The sequence below is a fragment of the Gadus morhua genome, chromosome 3 (genome assembly GCF_902167405.1).
Source record: "Gadus morhua chromosome 3, gadMor3.0, whole genome shotgun sequence".
Taxonomy (NCBI): Eukaryota; Metazoa; Chordata; class Actinopteri; order Gadiformes; family Gadidae; genus Gadus; species Gadus morhua.
This window is the reverse complement of record NC_044050.1, coordinates 12,873,934-12,895,399: the sequence shown is the minus strand read 5'-3', so window position 1 is coordinate 12,895,399 and position 21,466 is coordinate 12,873,934. Positions and strand designations below refer to the sequence as shown.

At 45.6% G+C, this 21,466-nt stretch overlaps 1 protein-coding gene across 6 annotated transcripts; it reads left to right on the top strand.

Moving 5' to 3' along the window:
• The first annotated feature begins 1,279 nt into the window (after window positions 1–1,279).
• On the top strand, window positions 1,280–21,415 carry LOC115539854 (circadian locomoter output cycles protein kaput). Of its 6 annotated transcripts, none has more exons than XM_030350691.1 (23): window positions 1,280–1,388; window positions 2,851–3,013; window positions 3,464–3,552; window positions 3,834–3,893; window positions 4,265–4,413; window positions 5,140–5,231; window positions 5,464–5,553; window positions 5,715–5,835; window positions 6,218–6,331; window positions 7,618–7,736; window positions 8,611–8,693; window positions 8,956–9,062; window positions 10,303–10,450; window positions 11,169–11,244; window positions 12,438–12,582; window positions 13,064–13,167; window positions 13,472–13,708; window positions 13,945–14,079; window positions 14,276–14,482; window positions 15,362–15,525; window positions 16,127–16,256; window positions 16,545–16,673; window positions 17,297–21,415. In XM_030350691.1, the coding sequence occupies exons 3-23, from the start codon at window positions 3,536–3,538 to the stop codon at window positions 17,579–17,581; spliced, it is 2,712 nt and encodes a 903-aa protein (XP_030206551.1). In that variant the 5' UTR covers window positions 1,280–1,388; window positions 2,851–3,013; window positions 3,464–3,535; the 3' UTR covers window positions 17,582–21,415. The 6 variants fall into 6 exon arrangements, with proteins under 6 accessions (XP_030206551.1, XP_030206546.1, XP_030206548.1 ...); XM_030350686.1 differs by having other exon boundaries at window positions 16,542–16,673; XM_030350688.1 differs by having other exon boundaries at window positions 2,851–3,108; window positions 16,542–16,673.
• The last annotated feature ends 51 nt before the right edge of the window (window positions 21,416–21,466 follow it).

Sequence of the window (21,466 nt, the reverse complement as noted above, 5' to 3'; positions counted from 1 at the left end):
GCACACTCAAACACACATGCTCGCGCACACACACACACACACACACACACACACACACACACACACACACACACACACACACACACACACACACACACACACACACACACACAAAAAAAAAGTAATATGTTTGATATGAAAGTCCCCTGTTGTCTTTGTGCTTGTTCCCAGATCTGCTTTCTCCTGAGTTTCTCCGCCAGGACAGTGGAGATTTACACTAGGTGTCATCAACTCAGTGACCATACTGACACTTACTCAAAACCCCTCAATGCAATTGACTCTTGATGATTTTTAACATTGAAATTGTAAACAGTGTGCATTACATCTAATGTAGTGACCATGAAGACCAATGGGCCTATAATGGGCCTCCAATGGGCCTTCAACATAAATATAATTTATAATGTCTAATAAGTACAATGTGCTTTACAGGTTGGGTTTATTTGACATTCAAATCGACCAGACAAGAAAAGTGATCTAGTTGGGCTTTTTAAAAGCAACATATAAATACATACAGACAGGATAATTGAAAAAAGCATCCATGGCCAAAAGTCTGCAATAACACGCATACAATCTTTCCGAACAGAAACGTCCATTCATCACAAAAGGGGAAAAGAAAAAAACAGATTATGTCGTGAGGAGAAAATGGCGCAGGTTTAACACTACAGATCCTCTCTATGGTAATATTATCCAAGGGGGACCTCGACACGTTAAGGCAAAAACGTCACGGGCTGTAGCCGCTTTGATTGGACGATGATTAAAGAGGGAAACCCTCTTGCATAGGCAACCCTGGGACTGGCTGAACGTGACAATCTGAAACTGACAGTCAAATGCAAGCTTGGGAATCTTAATCGTCAGAGGGTATAAATGAATGCAGCATCGGTTTAGACGATCTATAACGTAACGTTTTCGATTCCTAGGAAGGAAACAATATAATGTACGGCTTGATCCTCTGTATATGCAGGGTCAAATGAATCATGAACGTTTATTTCTACGTGAATTATGTGTGTATTATAAATGCTTCAACACATTTCTACCATAATATATATATATAAATATTAAAGTATACCGAGTCAACGGTTTGTAACACGAGTATTACGTTTTGTAAATGGTTGTTGTTGTTGTTTTGTCAAAATGCCAGAATGTGAAAAACGTATTGACAATTGAAATCAGCGCGGAGCCGCAAATGCCAAAGTGATATTTTGATTTATTAAGATGATAAAGCAACTACTGTACTTGCAAAATAGTGCGCCCTACTGTCGCTATTGCGCATGACTGTACATCGTAATATGAAGTAGGCCTCTTGTTTTTCTTCCCAACCCGAAGTCCTGCCCCCCGATGCAACGTTTAAATAAGCAAAACACGGAGCCTGCAATCGATTATCCGGGAAGGTAAGAGCTTGTAAGAGCTTTAAAATACACCCAATGTCAACGACGTGTTTTTATGTTGAAACGGCAGCGCGGTTATGGCAAGTAAATAGTTTTTTTAGCGTGCGGAAGCGATCGGACTGCAGAGGAGGCTTCGGGACTGTTTCCGCACGCTGGAGGAGAGCAGGGCCCAGTGACCCACATTCAGAGAGTCCCTGCGCACGGGCGGCCGAGCGTGTGAATACCTGCCTGTGTGTATGTGTGTGTGCGGCGGTGTGTGTACATCTGCCGCGAAAAATGTTGTGACTATCGCTTCTTTTCGACATTTGACGGCGAGAAACATGGATTGTTCGTGCGGTGTTCGCTATGATCCGTCTGTGGCAGGATGTTTTGTCACGTTTTCTCGAGGGGACCGCTGGCCAGCGTTACATTTGAGAGATTATTTGCGGCCAATGTCAGCGGCTTGCGTGACAGCTTGAGAGGCTCCCGGCCAGCTTGCGGATAGTGAATCATATCCTCACGTTTTGTCAGTAATAGGTTAACCATTACGTCGTAAATCATATGTATGCCTCCCGTGGAGTGGGAACGGAGCCAGTCGTTTATTTATACATGTGAGTAAACTGTTACCTGGACCGTTTCGGTCCGGGCTTAGTTAGCTCGCTAGCTAGCGTCACGGTCCGTGCTGTTTGGTTGTATAACGAACACCTGTGGATCAAACTGGCCACACTGTCCTCCTGTGCGCATCTGTGTGTGTTTTGGATGTGCGTGGATACTGTCGCTCTACAACGCGATAGTACAAACCCACCAATAATCTCACAACAATCAGAGCCTATTTGAGTTAATCTGGTTCATTGACAGGGCACACGATATAAATAACTAAATGACGCCCTAGATTATCCAAATGGCATTTGATCATGATATATGTTATTACACAATCCCAGACGTTGTCAGGTAATGCTAGTGAACACAACGCGCTGAGCTCTGACGTGTGTGTCACTGAGTTCATATATTGTGTTTCAAAGGTGTGACACTCTGTTGTCAGGATAAACACTTGTAAGTTAAAGAGACGTCTCTACAATTGAAAAGATGCCAACTGACCCAGGGAGTCCTACCGAGCTGACACATCATGTCATTACAAAATAACCAATATGTAGGTCAATGGAAAAAAAGTGGGTCAAAGGTGTTTTCAAGTATTAAATGATGTTGAGTGAATCATTTCTGGCTTCTAATCAACCTACTGGCCTTTACCAATTGATTTGAATACATTTTATCAATTAAGTCCCTTCTGGGTAGAGTCATTGACTTTACAACCTTTTATTTTTTTACTTTTCCATTAAGTCAACTCTACATTTAACTGTTTACGATTATTTGTGTGGTTCTAAAGCGCTCATTTTGATGTTGTTTTATAACTTGTAATTCTCATTGTAACGCATCCTACAGTTTCTGACCCATTTACCCTGTGTGGGCCCCTACTCTTTTCCTTCAGTCAGATTGGCCGGGCAGTCATGTCCTGCCCAGGGGCCGGCACCATGTCACACCCCCAATGACTTTAGAGTCATCCTGGATGAAAGAGTCTGCTTTGACCCCTGTTCTTTCACCATCAAGAAAAGTACCTCTGTAACTGGCCCTTCTCACAGACTGCAGTGGGGGTGAGAATCATCTGACTGCACTACTGACTCTAAGAGATACTTGTGTTGGAGCATCACACTGTCACCATTCGGTTCAACTGCGCTTCACATTTTTTGTAGGTTATACTATGAATATTTTTTATATTTATTTATATCGTTTTGGGAAGGAAGTACAATTTGACATGGTCCAATTGTTAGTTCATATGTTCAGAATGTAACCTATTATACTTTTCAGACTTCTACGTGCTATAGAATTTAATATACATTAAGAGGATACTTTACATTATCCTCTGTAGAATATGTTTTATTTTACAATTTTACATCTCTATACACATTTGGTTTTATTGACCCATATCGTAGTCCTCCACCAAAATGTGTGTCCGATCCAGACACTCAAAGAAAATAAAATGCTACCACTACAAACAGGGGCCACATAATCAAAAGTCTGACAGTGTGTCTGCTTCCCCCCAGGTGCTCTTCCAAATGCCTACCTCACGACTAAAGAGCCAATCACTGCCGCGTCAACCCTGAATAACTGCCACCATGACATCTAGCATCGGGTATGCTCCGCCACCTGCAGCCAGCGCACCACCATTCCTTCACTGCTTCATTTTTATTTCTTTATTTCGATGGTTTCGACCCAAATTCATCCTCAAGCCTTTAGCATGTAGGAATAGCCTTTTGTAGCCATGTGCCACCTTTGGCTGTTATTAACGATGCATGTCTGCTTACCAATCTTCTGGTAATGTAATTACACTTAGATGTGTTCCTATGCTCCTGGAAGAGCCTCAGTTAAGGAAGTAGATACTCAGCACCTGTCTGTTTGTGTCTCCCCCTTTAGGGATGATTGTAGCATCTTTGATGGGTTGATGGAAGAAGATGAGAAGGACAAAGCAAAACGGTAAGGGGGTCATGTCCTTTCTCGTTCGAGCATGCAGACACAAGCTCCCTCCCTAGCTTCATGCTTGCGGTATGCTAACCCAGCAAAGTCATCTAGTTCTCATCCTTAATTCAATAATATTCATAATTGAAGGTTTTCATGTTTTGTTATTTTTATATGATAATTTGAAGAAAATTGATAAAAATGAGTCAGGCATTTTGCCTACTTCATTCAATACAAACTGAATGAATCAATGAATTGTCTAGCACAGTTCTTGTTGAGTATTCTTCCTGCCCGTGCGTTTTACATGAACCCTGGTCGACATAGCAACCCACGTCCCCTGCAACTAGCCTGGGGTCCTCCTCATCACGTGGTTGTGTTTCACGTTGCAGTGTGTCCCGGAACAAGTCGGAGAAGAAGCGGAGAGATCAGTTCAATGTCCTCATCAAGGAACTCGGCACCATGCTGCCTGGCAACACCAGGAAGATGGACAAGTCCACCATCCTGCAGAAAAGCATCGACTTCCTTTGTAAACACAAGGGTAGGTACCTGCCTTCGTCCCTCCCCCTCGTGTCATTTATTGTTTCCAGTTGAGATGCCGTCTCTGAGCTGGTTCATCAGCTCGCTGTCTACTGCTCGATGAGCCAATGGGTCGCTTGTTTGTGGACGTCTGGTCAACGCAGCTATGGTCGTGGCTTTGATTCGGTTTTATGGACCTTTTTATGGAGGGTTTACAGTTTAAGCACCATGGCTGTTTTAATAGCATGGCCCATGTATTATTTTCTTAAGCTCTTGTTTAAACGACTTGGTCTACATGGTGTTTTAAGGAGCTTTGTAATTACAAAATAATTAAACCCTGTTCGGTTGTTTTGGTTCATAAAGTCTCTCATATTGGATTATAAAAGATATTGCTGAATATCTATTGGGCATTTTTCAAGGCAGTAATTCAAGGTATTAAATTACAGAAGATAAATTATAATTGCTTATTGGTGTTTATCGTCTCTCTTTTACATTATATTTAGACAAAATGAATGCATTCATTTAGTTATACACAGGTTATGTATAAGTACTTCGAGTTATTATTTTAATGTTGTGATTGTCCCACATACATGCCAATATTGTATAATATAGTACAGCTCTATACAACATTTTACATTTGGATATTGAGCAAAAGGTATATATTGTGATTAAGTTAATACATTCTCCCATATCATGCTGCCCCAGTGGAAATACCTTAAACTAATCAGCACCTGCTGTTTTCCATCAGAGATCACAGCCCAGTCGGAGTCCAGTGAGATCAGACAGGACTGGAAGCCTGCGTTTCTTAGCAACGAGGAATTCACCCAACTCATGCTGGAGGTCAGACATGAAATGACTGCTTATTCTCTGTTTATGTTCACATCCTTGTTGCTGTAATTCACTCCTAGCCATCTCATCATTGGATTACAATGTAATTAGTTAATGAAATGAAGGAAAAAACAAAACAATAGTCTAATTGTAATTTTAAAACAGGTTGTTTAAATATCGTCGCTATTTGTGTTTCTCCTTTGTGCTGTATCGATTTAAAAACGGCTCCTGTTTTGTTTACCAGGCACTGGACGGCTTCTTCATTGCAATAATGACTGATGGAAACATCATCTACGTCTCAGAGAGCGTGACCTCACTGCTGGAGCACCTACCGGTCGGTCTCAAATAGCCGCTCAAACAATGTTTGTTCAAGTCTTGTGACCTTGTGGTTTGTTTACCACGCATCCGGGCTACTATTTGAGTGTGTGTGTTTGTGTGTGTGCATGTGTGTGCGTGTGTGTGTGTGTGTGTGGTTATGCACGTGATGTCCGGCAGGCGGACCTGATGGACCAGAACCTGTTAAACTTCCTGCCGCTTGGAGAGCACTCTGATGTCTACAAAGCTCTGTCGACGCACGCCGCGGACCCTGAGAGCCATGGCTCCGATTACCTCAAGAGTCAGTAGCTCACTACACTACACCAGGGGGCTCCTTTAGTCACGCGCTTGCATGGTGGAGTGGAGGCGCCAGGGATTGGAGGAAAGCTGTAGATCCTGTATAACCTCAATGCCGAAGGCTTTGGGTTGGATTCCTGAAACCCAGGATTTAAAATAACTTCCCTCGGGTTATGAATGAAACACAACATTACTAACATAACTGCTCTTGTTGGCTCTTTTCCTGGTCCGAATCAGACTATTCTTATTTTTAAAACCTGTTTATCCTTCGTAAATGTATTAATTGCTTTTGAAGTTTTAAAGTAGGCTGTTTTAAAGGCACTGCTGATAACACTTATTATGTATGTATTTATGAGTGTAGTTTTTCGGCTTTGTGTTCTCCCCAGCTAAGAACCAGCTAGAGTTCTGTTGTCACATGCTGCGAGGAGCCATTGACCCGAAGGAGCCCCCTGTCTACGAAAACGTCAAGTTCATTGGAAACTTCAAATCCCTAAACAATGGTAAACTTACGCGATTGCATTTTAAAGTGTAAGTTAACCCCCTGTTTCAGCTTGAATTCGGAATCGATGACATTTAAAGAAAAACAATTGTTTTGGGCTGCGTGATTTAGGAAGGAGGGGGCTCTTAATTCCCATAGTTACAACACCCACACAAACATTGTGATACTTGTTTTAATTTAGTACCATCGCGGTGTTATATGCAATGAGCTTAAACACCCTGGCGTTTTACTGTAAGTGTCATCAGAGAAGCTTAAACCTCTCTCGGACATGTGCATCAACATCCATGAAGTGCTGCCCAGATTGAGCTCCACATATCGGCACATACACACACACACACACACACACACACACACACACACACACACACACACACACACACACACACACACACACACACACACACACACACACACACATACACACACACACACACACACACACATACACACACACACACACCGTGGTGTTAACCTATAAGTGACCGTTGAAGCTTACCTTGTCTCAGACGCGGCCATCAACACAGAAGCACTGCCCAGACAGAGCTTCACACATCCACACACACCTCGCCGCTGGTGTCATTTCCTGGTGACGCTGCACTCGGAGCACAGTGCAAGCTCACCAAGGCGTTGTCAGAGAGGGGAAATAACACAGGACTTTACTCAGGTTTTGTCTCAATAGTGGCCATATTTGAATAACAGTGATACAATGGCATAAATTGCTATTTTGACGATTAAATAAGATATTACCATGTTTATAAAAAAACAAAAAACATGAAGCCAACACCATATTAATTGATAATTGCTTGCTTATTTTTTGATAATTCACCGTTGCTAAGCAAATATTGACCGCTGTCAAGGAAAGTGGATTTTCTTCCGTCTTTTGCAGCACTCCGCAAGTAGTCCGGTAACTTATCAACCCCAGTTTACTCGGTTGCTAAGCGACGTCACCGTCTTTGGCGGACTATTTCTCTGCTGATCAATACTACATACGCGGATAACAAATAAATAGTAAAAAGACACACCGTGTGAAGCTACGTTTTTGTTTTGGCAAGTAGCCGTGGAATAAGCGGGATAATGTATCGGACGTCGCCGGTCATTATCGAAAATAAGCTTATTTTCCAGATAATGACCGGCGTACCATGCATAACACATTCAAGACAAAAATACAAAAAGTCGAGCGATCTGTGTCAACATTTTTGGATCCTCTTCTCCGAAGCAGCGAGGGATGGGGTGTTATCAATCTGAAACGTGCCAAGCCCCTATAAGCGTCCCCCGTTTGTTGTGCAGTGCCCAACATGACAAGAAACGGTCTGGCGGGGGTGCTGCAGAGATCGCTACAGCCTGCCTTTGATGACCAGGTCTGCTTCGTAGCCACCGTGCGACTGGCTAAGCCTCAGTTTATTAAGGTACACACATGCACGCAAGCACACAGACCCAAGCACACACATGCACACACGCACCAGAGCATTCAAGCACACAGCCCCCAAAAACACACACACAGCAGTCCCTCCAGAAAAACGCGATTATGCGATCGCATAATTCAACGAATAATCAGCGAAAGTCTGCATATTCATGCGGGGGCCGCATTTTTTCAAATATGCCGCACTTTCACCGCATAAATTGCAGATTTCCGCGCAAAATATGCGGGGCTTGCATGATTTCATAATCCCCGTATTTTCGTTGCAAAAAGTCACATATATCTTAGCAGAAAAATGTTGTGCGACCTCACACAAGAGCAGCCATTTTCCCCTGTTGCCATGGGAACTTTATGAAGTGACGTAATTACGCGACGTGAACTTCATCAAAAAGCTGCATTTTTCGCAAGTTCCCGCATTTTTTTGCAAGTTCCCGCCATTTTTGAAAGTTCCCGCAATTTTATCACATAACATTGCATAAATATGCCGTATATTTCATCCCATTTTTTAAGAAAACGTGCAGCATAATCAAGGATTATTGGCCGCAACAATCACAAAAAAACGGCAAAATTTCTGGAGGGACTGACACAGACATAAACACAATGCCTTACAGTTGTTGGGAGATTGGATACTTGCTGTTAGGGTGCTAATCTCAGGCTCTCCCCAAGGTGAAACTATCATAGCTTATTGTTTCTCTTTGCCCAATGACCCAAAGGTTCCGCAATGTAACATGTAGTCTCCTCACACTGAGTGGTTCCTCATGCTTCTCTGTGTTCGGCCGTTTCCTCAAGTGTCTCTACGTTCTGCTGGTTCCTCATGGTCTATGTGTTCTGCTGGTTCCTCATGGTTCTCTGTGTTCTCGTAGGAGATGTGCACGGTGGAGGAGCCTAATGAAGAGTTCACATCCAGGCACAGTCTAGAGTGGAAGTTCCTTTTCTTGGACCACAGGTAAACTCCACTTAACCCCCATTGATTCTGTCTCATGCAATACATACAAATATACAATGTCAAATCGTAACACAATAGGACACAAAATAGTGACAACACGTGTGTTTGCTTTGTCTTTAAGATATATTATTTTTTTGTGTTTTGTTAAATATAAATAGAAGAACAAAACTAATCTCAAATGTGCCACGACGAATTAACCAAGAGTACACTCTTAATAATGGGTCCATCAGGTGATGTTGATCATGTGATTTCTCCTCGCCAGGGCTCCACCAATCATAGGCTACCTGCCTTTCGAGGTTTTGGGAACATCGGGGTATGACTATTATCACGTGGACGACCTGGAGATACTGGCGAAATGCCACGAGCACTGTGAGTGTTGCGTACATACCGCCTTACAATGGCCTTGTATTCATTAACAAATGTGCTCCTGTATCAGCCCGCTCTGTATCGGCCTTGAGAAGCCAAATTATTTTTGCGCTGTGGGTGGTTGCTTTAGAAATCACCGATGGCCCAGTCTGATAGCGCAGTGTTTGACTGTTGCGCTAGCTCACTGCAGTCCTTCTCCGTCCACACCTGCCGTGCAATTAATACTACGCCTTATGCTCTGACTTATAGTGACGCTCAGAAATCCTCTTCTTACCCCGGCTCCACTTGAGTGTCTGCGCGCTATCTTGCCTCAGGTGGCACGCCAACCAAACCTTGAGTTATATTCATGCCTTAGCAGTGATGGGCGGTTTGGTGTTTGTTGTAGGAAGCTTCATTTCTTGGCCTGCAAAATCTGCCTCTCCCCAAAGAGATTTTATTTATGTCAATCCACATGGATTGCAAAGGGAAACAAGCCATACTTCACCTTTTCCTACATTTGTAAAGGCAGCTGCACATAAAGTCTGACAAATTGTCAACAAGTGAGGCAGATCAGAGGAGCGCATTTATGTTTGTTTTACTAGAGAAATAAGTGCCTTTAGTCCACTACTAATGAGATTCTGAGAACTGAAGGGACTACTAAGCAATGAGGCTAATACCGACCAGCTGTAAACAGCATGCGTATAGTGGCAGTTAATAAGCACTTTAACCAAAGAGCCTCCAATTCCCATCAGGGTACTGTAGCCCTGTTGGAGCCAAGGTACTGGGACGGTGTCATTTAAGTAATGGTTTAAAAGCCATGGTTGGTTCATAAGCTTTTGAAAATGGAATTTGATTGCTTGCTTCCATGTTTTTCAAAAACTCAAAAACTTTCATTGGTTCATAACATCTTTCCTTTAAAAGGGAATACCTGCTTGTAGATTCTTTATGCTTTTGCAGTCTGTATTTGGAGCAATTCAACTATGCTAGGAATTATTTTTGATTCTGCAAAAGGTTCTGGTGTTTTATAAACACTTTCGTCAGTCGGGAATGATCTTTATTTTCTATTGAATTACTTTTGATGTAGGTTGTATCAATACATGAGTGATGGACTAAAGTACTTCGAATTATTGACAATATTTCAATGAATGAATTCTCGTGTGGACCAAGCATGCTCATAAGGGTACATTCCCCCACTCCTGTTTCAAGTCGCCCTCTCTGTGAACCTTCCTAAGTCCTTCTCCCTGACTCTCTGGCCCCTCTGCAGTGATGCAGTACGGTAAAGGGAAGTCGTGCTACTACCGCTTCCTGACCAAAGGTCAGCAGTGGATCTGGCTCCAGACCCACTACTACATCACCTATCACCAGTGGAACTCCAGGCCAGAGTTTATAGTCTGCACACATACGGTTGTCAGGTAAAGACCCTCAAATGTGTCTATTTTTCTTTTCTTATCTTCATGGAAACACCCGTTTCTACAATGAATAAAAATCCACTGTGACTGTGACAATATTGCAATATCCATAAGAAACAACAATGCTGATCGGTACAGTCCGATTATTTTACGAAAAGGTCACCCTCGTTTGACTCGATTGATTAAGTAATTTAACTAATTGCAATATCCATAAGAAACAACAATGTTGATCGGTACAGTCAGATTATTTTACGAAAAGGTCACCCTCGTTTGACTCGATTGATTAAGTAATTTAACTAATTGATTCCTCTATCCGATTGTGTCCCTTTTATTTTTTAATCCATAATCTTGCTAGCTGGCTTTTCTAGACGACTGATGCGAGGACTTCAAATGTCCCATGAACCCTGCATCTCATTTGGTCTTCTATTTTTTTGTGTGTCCTTCCGTGTGTCTGTCCATCTGTGTGTCCGTGTGTGTGTTTGTCTGTGTGTCTGTACCTGTGTTTGTGTGTCTGTCTGTCAATCCGTCTGTGTGTCCGTCTGTCCATCTGTCTGTCCATGATTGTGTGTGTGTGTGTGTGTGTGTCTGTCCATCCATGTGTGTTTGTGTCTGTCCATCCATCTGTGTGTGTGTGTGTGTGTTTGTGTCTGTCCATCCATGTGTGTGCGTGTGTGTGTCTGTCCATCTATGTATGTGTGTGTGTGTGTGTGTGTGTCTCCAGCTATGCTGAGGTGCGGGCCGAGCAGCGCAGGGAGCTGGGGATCGAGGAGTCTGCTCCAGAGGTCACTGCTGACAAGGTGACCCACTGCTTCCTCTCCCCCACCCACACCTCTCAATACGAGCAGTCCTGCACTTGATGTAGAAACCCTGGACAGATCCAGAGGGTTTCCTGGACAGAGTTGATTTGGGATCACGTGGGGTCATTTGTTGCCTCATTAGATTAATCCAAAGTGTCTTTTCATGTTGTCTCACCCAAAATAGAATCAATGTAAATGCCTGACTGAGTTGGGGCTATACCCTCATGCTCTGTGTAAGCCTGGCATTGGGACAAGATGGCAAGATGACAAGGAAAACCAGTCAGAAAGTTTATGAGCGTTCGTTGGGTGTCTTATGGATTGTGACAAAGACAACCATAAAACAGTGGAGGGAGCCAGTTGAAGACAGCAAGCTATGTTTGCAGCACACCGTCTAGACACTGTCTCCTCCTTGATATTAGGGAGATTATTTAATATCAACAGCCTCGAAAGCAGACGAAGGTCATCAGCTGCTCATGGGAGGGGAGTTCTGATAAAACATGTTCTCTGAGCCAATCAGCAGCATCGCGGCGTCACCCAGACATCGATCAGGAAGTCTGGGAAAGAACGTATTGGCATCGACTGAGAGTTTCCACTGTGCTGGACGCTAACGATGATGTACATCCATAGTGCTTCCAATGTGCGCAGTGGTGACCTCACGATTTTAGCTCCACCTAATGACGAATGATCAGTCAACAGAGCTGAACATATGTGACCATTAGAACTGAACATGTGATCATACGTACTGTCATGTCCCAGCATCGCTCCATCCGTTTGTAGTAATACGTGCGTTAAGCCGTTTAAGGTTATTGTCAATTGAAACTTTACTACTTAATATTTAACTAATACTTTCTGAAACTTGGTAATATTAGTCTGGTTGTACACTAAATATATATACTATATGTATATATCCCTTTCAGAGATCTACTCTGTTGCTAACTTCCCTTTGTGTGTGTGTATTTGTGTGTCTGTCGGTCTGTGCATTTGTGTGTGACTGTATGTCTGTATCTGTATGTGTGAGTGAGTGTGTGTGTGTGTGTGTGTGTGTGTGTGTGTGTGTGTGTGTGTGTGTGTGTGTGTGTGTGTGTGTGTGTGTGTATGTGTATGTCTGTGTATTTCTGAATGTATCTGTTTTTGTGTGTGTGTGTGTGTGTGTGTGTGTGTGTGTGTGTGTGTGTGTGTGTGTGTCTGTTCAGAGCCAGGACTCTGAGTCTGAGTCCCAGCTGAATACTTCCAGCCTGAAGGAGGCGCTGGAGCGCTTTGAGCCCAGCCAGACGCACTCTGAGTCCTCCCGCAGCTCGCAGAAGTCCTCCTCCCACATCTCCGACAACACATGCACTTGTAATTATGCACACACACACACACACACACACACACACACACACACACACACACACACACACACACACACACTACAAACTCTTTCTTTCTCTCTCTCTCTCACACACACACACACACACACACGCACACGCACACGCACACGCACACGCACACGCACACACACACACACACAATACAACATAACACACAAACACACACACATGTACTACCAAACACACACATACCCTCGCAATATAAAGTCACACACACACACACACATACACACACACAGGCACTACCACTCTCTCCCTGTCTCTATCTCACCCACAGGGACACACATGTAACAGCCAGGGTCTCCAACACACAGACGGCCTTGCCTCTCGTATAGGAGAGAGGGTGAACTGATGCCCAGACGAGAGGCCGTACTACAGGACGGTGACTCGGTGTGTGTGTGAGGGCGGGCTCTCATGAGTGCGTCTCGGTGTCTCCCCCGTCTCCGCAGCCACGGCCTCCAAGCTGCAAATGGACACGGCCACGCCCCCCCGCCAGTCGCTGGCCTCCACCATGGAGGTGGCGTCGCAGCGGCCGTCCTCCATCAGCAGCCAGGTGACAGCCGGCCGGGCGCCGCCGCCGATACCTCCCCATGGGGCTCCCTATGAGCCGGAGGATAGGACTCCATCAAGGGGACACCCATTCTAATGATCATGATCCTATCCTTATTATTAATATGTCGATATTTGTGATCAGAGCGATTATTGGACACATGTATTTCACTTGGTTGGATGTTGTTTATTCACCTGTAATATAAATAATTTCCACAAAAATATAAACAATGTAATGGTTGGTAATGGGCTCCCCAAAAGGCCCGGGAGCGGTTTCTAACAGCTTTTGTTGTTGTTCCTGTTTGTAGTCCATGAGCTCTCAGACCACGAGTCAGAGTGTCACTCCAGCCATGATCAATCAACAACAACAACAGCAGCAACAACAACAACAGCAACAGCAGCAGCAACAACAACAACAGCCAACACAACAACTACAGCAGCAGCAACAACAACAGCAACTGCAGCAACAACAACAACAACAACAACAACAACAACAACAACAACAACAGCAACAACAACAACCCCAGCCACTCCAGACGGTGCAGGTGGGACATGATGTGTGATCTTGATTACATGTGTGTGTATTACACAACCTTTAAAGCAAGGCTAGGCAATTGCCAGAAACCAGCCTCGGGTAGCTCGCTTTTGAAAATGTTCAACTGAGAACATCCGATCCCAGCCGACAGCCCCGATGTTATCATCAAGGAGTTGTTCCCCGAGTAGCTGGGGCCGGCCACCATGTAACGTGCTGGAGTTCCCCCCCCCCCCCCCCCCCCCCCAGGTGAGCGCCATGCAGCACCTGAAGGAGCAGCTGGAGCAGAGGACCAGGCTGATCCAGGCCAACATCCAGAGGCAGCAGGAGGAGCTGCGCCACATCCAGGACCAGCTGCAGAGGGTCCAGGGCCCGGCTGTACAGGTACCTGTCCCTGCCTCGCCGCCGCCGCCGCCGCTGTGGCCACACGGTTTAAACACCGTGCTCAATAGCAGTTTGTGTCGCGTATAGCCGGCCGTGCCCGTGGTCAGGCGTGGCTATTGTGACGTGTAACAGTGACCTCAACCAGTGTGCGTGTGTGTACGCCGCCTGCTGAGAGGCTCTGACTCCCTGGCCCCAGATGTTCCTGCAGCCGCCGCAGGGGGCGTCCATGAACGTCCAGCTGCCTCCGGTGGGCTCGGTGCAGCAGACCACCACGCTGACCAATCAGATCCAGCAGATCCAGCCGAGCGCCGCCACGCACACAGGGAGTCAGCAGATCACCATCCAGCCCCCTCCCCAGCCCACCCAGCAGACCTTACAGCAGCACCCCAACACCCTCGCACAGGTACACACACACACACACACACACACACAGCAATGTGATGCACTACTACACACATGTGTGTAGTTAGCATGCGCTGCTCATGTCCTCTTCAGGAGTTCTTGTGTTTCCCCTGCAGGGAGAGATATGCATGTTGAGACAAACCCCACCAAAATCAAGAAGCTAGAACTAAAAATAGTGTCTGAGAATGACACATTGTGCTCCCGGCTGGGGGGAGGGGCCTTTTTGGGGGTGAATACCAGAGCTGGAGGACTCGAGTCACATGGCTTGACTCAAGTCACATGATTTGACTCAAGGCACAAGGCTCAGCTAACATTGAAAACAGACTGGACTTGACTTTGACTTTGTATTCACGACTTTGGACTTGACCTAGACTTCAAAAAATACCTAAAATAATGGTATTTTTAGGGATATTGAGAAGTTAAAGAGTCGTAGAGTGGCAGATGGAAGAAAAAAAACATTCCCGTCCCACCGATATGACTTTGTGTGTTGTTGCTTGCTATTGTCCAAAGAAGTCCAGGCGGATCATATGCAAAAGTCTTCGAAATAGTACTCTTAAGACAAGGTTGACTTTAAAACACATGATATTTCATCCACTTTTGTCGAATGTATGCATATGTCATCTGCACGTGCGCGAGTATGTCGAAAAAACATGCATTGTAATTTGTATATAAAGATATGAATACATATATTAGTAAAGATATATCAAAATATGAGAGGTGGCTCCTCAGCCTCTTTCAGGGGCCCAGCAGGGAGGGAGGTCACTGAAGTGATGACGATGCCCTAAATGATAGTACATTTAAATACATAGTTGTACTATGATTTGAGACATTAATGCATTTTTGTGAGCTCTTGTAAGGTGTTCCACTTGCTTCACCCCAGACCCAGGCCCAGCCACAGGGCTCCGTGTCCGCTCCCCTCTACAACACTATGATGATCTCCCAGCCGGGGCAGCCCAACCTGCTGCAGATCAGCACCAGCCTGCCCCAGACCAACCCCCAGCAGGGCGCCACCGTGACCACCTTCACTCAGGACCGCCAGATACGGTAGGACGGCCCCCCCGCGCCCACCCTGCCCTCAGGGGTCCTTCTCTAGGACTTCCTGGTCTGGGTTTTGGTGTTATGATTTTATCTGTGAAACATTGCAGGCATCTGTTTCTGATCAAACGTTGGTGTTCTTACAAGTACACATAGGAAAATTAAGAATACACTGCACACGCACACAATCATGCATATATATATATATATATATATATATATATATATATATATACACGCTTAGATTGAGAAATTGAATAACTAAACAATGGAAGAAGACAGTTATCGCATGTAAGCTGGGTTTACTGCTGCTGGCAGTAAACCCAAAATAGATATTATTTTTACAAGGAAATATGTCTTGATATGATCTTCATAGGCATATTCTATGCCGTGTTATTACTGTCTCTGACATTTTCAATGTCATTTTGAGAAACAGGAGTAAAATCGTATGCTCTCCTATGTCTCTAAGCTGCACGGCGGCGATTCTGCCCCTTAAATCGAATGGCTTGATGTTTGATTAATCCCCTGTTGACAACGTGTGTTGCTCCTCCCCCTATCCTCGCCCCGCCCCCCTGTTGTGACTCCTCCCCCCGCTGCGTGCTACGTCCAGGTTTCCCGCGGGCCAGCAACTGCTCACCAAGCTGGTGACGGCGCCCATGGCGTGCGGCGCGGTCATGGTGCCGACCTCCATGTTTATGGGCCAGGTGGTCACGGCCTACAACCCCTTCGGAGGACAACAGGTGAGGGAGAGAACAGCCACAAGTTATAGCGTCACGACGACTATAAAGACTTTGCTCTGCACGGCGACGAGTCAAAACTAGACTGGGTTCCAGTGCATTAAGGAGTAGTGCTCGTAGATGTAAAGCCTCTTCGCACTTCATCGAATGTCCCTCTTCAGAGTTTGGTAATAAATCTAGGAGAAATTGGAAGAAAGTGCGTCCGCTCTCCATTCCCCCCACTACGAACAGTAGAGTATGCGTGTGTCCACGTTGGTTCCTTATCTAGTAAGTTCTGCCTTCCCTCAGCAGGCCGGACAGACGCAGACCCTCACGCTTCAGCCCGCACAGGCCCCCCAAGGCCAGCAGGACAACCAAAACCAGACCACCCTGGTGACCCAGAGTCAGCAGGGCCAGCAGCAGCAGCAGCAGTTCCTCCAGGTGACCCACAGGGGGCAGCACACACTGCTGAATCATCCTGATGTTTGTTTTACGCCCTCTGTTGTTTTTGTGTATGTTTGTGTGTGTGTGTGTGTGTGTGTTTGTCTGTGTCTGTCTGTCTGTCTGTCTGTCTGTCTGTCTGTCTGTCTGTCTGTCTGTCTGTCTGTCTGTATGTCTTTGTGTGTGTCTGTTTGTCTGTATTTGTGTGTGTGTGTGTGCCGTTATGCTTTTTTTTATAATAGCTATTTGTCTGTATTGTGTCCTTTACACAAATGATCATTTTAAAGATGATGGGGATGCCGGCTGTGTGCATTTGGGGCCAATATTCTACCACCAGGTGTGAGTGTGATGAGCAGCTACAAGCCGTTTCTAAATCTGCCCTGCGACATGGTGACATCACACGGGGGAGTGTCCACCCAGATGTAAAATGGATGGATCAGCCAACCACTTGCTACAGTCCACTGGGTAGGCGGGTGTACTGATCTGTCCATCAGTCCTCGGAAGGCCACTCCCACTTGCGGCGTCTCCATGTCGCCGGGCAGACTGTGAAACTCTATTGATAATCTGTGGCCTTTTGATAATCCCACGTCAAATCTCATATTCCATCACCATTCCGTCGCCAGGGAACCCGTCTTCTTCACGGCAACCAGTCCACCCAGCTCATCCTGCAGGCGGCGTTCCCTCTGCAGCAGCAGGGCACCTTCACCCAGGCCCCGCAGCAACAGCAACCACAACAGCAACCACAACCGCCACAACAACAACAGCAGCAGCATCAGCAGCTACCACAGCTGCAGCATCAGCAGCAGCTCCAGGCGCTCCACCCGAGGCACCAGCAGCAGCTGAAGGTCCAGCCCCAGAAGCAGCAGAAGGTGGCCTCCTCACACCGGACTGACGGTCAGCCTCAGTAGTGAGGCCAGAAAGCCCCCCCCCCCCCCCCCCCCCCCTCTTTCTCTCTCTCTCTCTCTCTCTTGCTCTCTCTGTCTCTCTACCTTAAGCTAATATGTAGGGGAGGAGAGGGCGTGGTCAAAGTATAACAAACTTCAATTTTTTCCCCACAAGAGGGCCGTCATTTCTTTCACTCTCTTTTCCCAGCCTGAAAAGAAATGAACTGTTAAGGAGGAAAAGTAGGAACACGTGTTGCCACGGCAACCCTGCTGGATGAGACGGAACATGCCACCCCCCCCCCCCCCCTCCACACCCTCCCCGTTCCCTGGGAGGCAGAGGCTCAAGTGCGGTCCCTGGTCTCTGAAAAGCTTGACGAACACACAGAGAACGCATCATCACCATGGTAACGAAAGACTGTTTTTAAAAGGCTGGGTCGCGGTTGGACCTGTACAGAAATACTGTATAATAAAGAAGACTTATCTTTGTAAATAATACACAATATAGCCTAACAAGGAAAAAACAAAAACAGAAATGTAGTATTTTATATGATTGCATGGAACGAAATAACTGTGTACCTAAGCTTACATCGGTCGGTTTTTATGGAAAAAAACTAATTGTACTTTTTATTTTATTTTTAGTGTGTGTCGTGGTCAATGACGGGGGCGGGGCTGTGTTCTCCATAGCCGCGCCCCTCTCTCTCCCCCCCTCCCCCCCTATGAGCGTCGAGCCGCCCTTTCCAGACGCTTTGTGTCCTAAATCCACCCTAACTACACGGTTAATATAGAGGGCGTAGGACGGGTAGTGAGCTGCGGCTGAAGGCAATGCGAAGCAGGATGATCACTGTGTTCAGTGGTCCCAAGTGCCAATAACAACATAATTAACCTTTATTTTCTTCTTCTTTTGGAAAACTATTGAAAGGAGTATATATATATTTCCATCAGAATATAACCCAGAATAAAATGTGTGTGTGTGTGTGTGTGTGTGTGTCTGTTTGTGTGTATATATAGTAGGGATTATTTTTTGAAAGTCAGAGAGCCCTATACAAGACGCAGTATATCTTCAACCCCCCCGGATTATATAGCACTTAATGTGGTTGTGTACAGTAAATCACTATCAAGACCCGGTTCTTTGTAATCTCTGTGCATATGTGTGTGTATCTGTGTGTGTGTGTGTGGCTAGGGTATCTTGGAGAAAAGAGTTCTTGCAAGGAACATAGGTCTGTTTGTGCATGCTTGTTGGAGTGCGTGTGTGTGTGTGTGTGTGTGTGTGTGTGTGTGTGCACGGGCCCGCCAGATAGCCCATGGTGTCTTACAATAATTGACTTAGTAAGCGTTGGTAGAGTTCGGTGGATGGTACTTGTATTCTCAGGAATGGTGAAAGGTTAGCTCCTGCCTCAGTGAGGAGAACAAGAGAGGACAGGACTCCCCCCCCCCCCCCCCCCAGCCCCCTATGTGAGGAGGCGTTCAGCCAGGAAAGACCCCCGGTCTTCTGGGGCCATCCGCGACCCGTCCTGTCGCTCCCCAGGACCCCCCTAGGACCTCGTGCAGTACACGCCCACTCTCCGTCGACAGCAGGGGGAGGGCTAGCCAGGGCAACTGATCCCACCCCCAGTGGGGTCGGGCCTGACGACCCGCCTTCACAAGCAAGTTGTAAGCCATATCAAAACGGAGGGGCCTTGGATCGGAGCAGGAAAACGTTCAACGGTGGGAGAAGGAGGCCTAGAAACGTGGGAGTGACTTTTGGTGGGCGTGGGTCGGCGTGAATGTGTCTTTGAGCGTTCGTCTGTGTTTTTTGTTGTTTGGTGTCCTTTTAGTCTACTTGCTCTCGCCACTCGTTGGGGAAGGGGGGGAGGGGTGTAGTAGGCCCGCCGATGGCGCCGCGTCGTCGCGGCGACGTTCTCATTGGGGGGAAAAGAAAGATGTTGACCCAAAGATTCCCATTGAAGGAGACGACTTTATATTGAGGCTGCAGCTAATGGCATTGTTTCAACTGGAGGTGTGTGACATGGGGCCGTCGCTTTGTACGAGCCCCTGCCCTGGGTTAGGTAAAGGCTGTCTGGTTTTTTTTCAACTGGGATGTAAAGGAAAGCATTTTTCTCCTTCTCAAATGGGGAACTGAGGGGCCAGTTGGTTCCCCCCAACCCCAAGCGATAGCCAATCAGTTCTTGCGTTGCAGTAAAAAGAAAGATACACATTTTTTCAAGAAACTTCCTCTTAGGGTTAGAGTGTTGGAGGACGGACTAGCCTGGGTGTGGCATAGCTCCACCCGAATGTGTGTGTGTATTTGTGTGCGTGTGTGTGTGTGTGTGTGTGTGTGTGTGAGAGAGAGAGTAGCCACATGTGTGGGTATACGAGTCACTGTAACCAGTTTTAGCTTCCTAGCAATGGCATCAGATGAATGGATGTGAACGAAGCAATGCAAAGCATCACTACAAACAGGTTCAACGAAAACAGGCACTTATTTCTGATTTCTGATTTATTTTTTTCTGGTTTCGAGTCAGGTGACCTATAGAATAGTAAAAGACACAGAAACGAATCACATCAGACTACGAAGTAAATAGAGATCCTTCAGGATGTAAACTGTGAGTGGGGAGTGTGGATTTCTTTGAGGGGTCAACGAGAGCCGGACAGCAATATGCGGGACCACCCCGGGGGTCGCTCAGGCCCTATAGGGGCCCTCCAGCCCGCTGAGGGGCCGCTGGTGAGACGTTGTTCCACAGGGCGCCACGGAAACCAAGTCCAAAGAATGTAAAGCTGTAGTATTAGTTTAGTTGTATCTTTTTGTGCTCTCAAAGACGAATGGATGTGATCCCTTGCTGAGAGAAATGCAGAGAGCCTCTGGGGAAAGGGCGTGTCATGACGGCCAACCAATCGAATTGGTTGGCTTCACGGTTGTAAACATGCCAGTGCTGCAGCTCTGTAACTACACACTGGATTGCTTGTCGCCATCTAAAGGTTAGGGTTAGTGTACAGTCTATGATCTGTCCAAATCAAAGAACTATGGTGCACTGTAAAATACAAAACGGATTAACAGGTGCTGTTTCCCATGAAATGGTGCGGTCAAAAAGATGTACGATACGACCAAATCAATCAAGTTTGTTAGGTCTTGTTTTTCGATTGAAACTTGTTTGTATGGTTCATGTTTTTTATATATTCAAGAAAATATGTTGAAATTGGTCTTTAAAACATCCAGTGTAGAAAAATGTAATTGTGACACATTGCGACGTAAGATGAGCCTTTTTTGTTCTGTTCAGGAGGAACCTGCATCATTTTAACTATAGTAGTTTATAACCTTTAGGTGGCAGTAAAGACAAGACATTGGTCTGTTGTGTAGTCTCTTTTAATATCTGCTCGGAGAAAACATTAAAAGTGTGTTTCGTCGAATGATTTGGGAGCTCGGATATTTTGAACGGCATGCCAAGAAAGTACGGTTAAATCCCAGCCCTAACTCTCCCCTCACACCGGGAACATCTGTCGACCCTTCATACAGAGGTTTATAACAAAGGACGGAATCAGGTTTGGTTAACTGTGGGTCTGTATGCAAGATGTCCATAATGAGTCCTGCTACTACACCTCTGTGATAAAGGCCCCTGCGCCTAATTGTTCTGTACAGCTAGTATTCTTTACACACGGCACCAGTATTCAGTGTGAAATGGTGCTATCTGCTTATCTATACTGTACTGTATGTATGTAAGTCTCCATATTTTGCTCATCTACTGTGCTCCTTTATTCACCCCAAAGTAAAATGTAACAATGTATATTTTGAAGCAAGATGTTTGCTATCGTTATAACCCAAGACTGCCCCCTACTGGACGTTTTGAAAATAAAACCAACTGCAAATTATTATACATGAAACAATTCTATTTGTCTTGTTTTTTTCCGTACATTGTACATCATATTTACATTAAA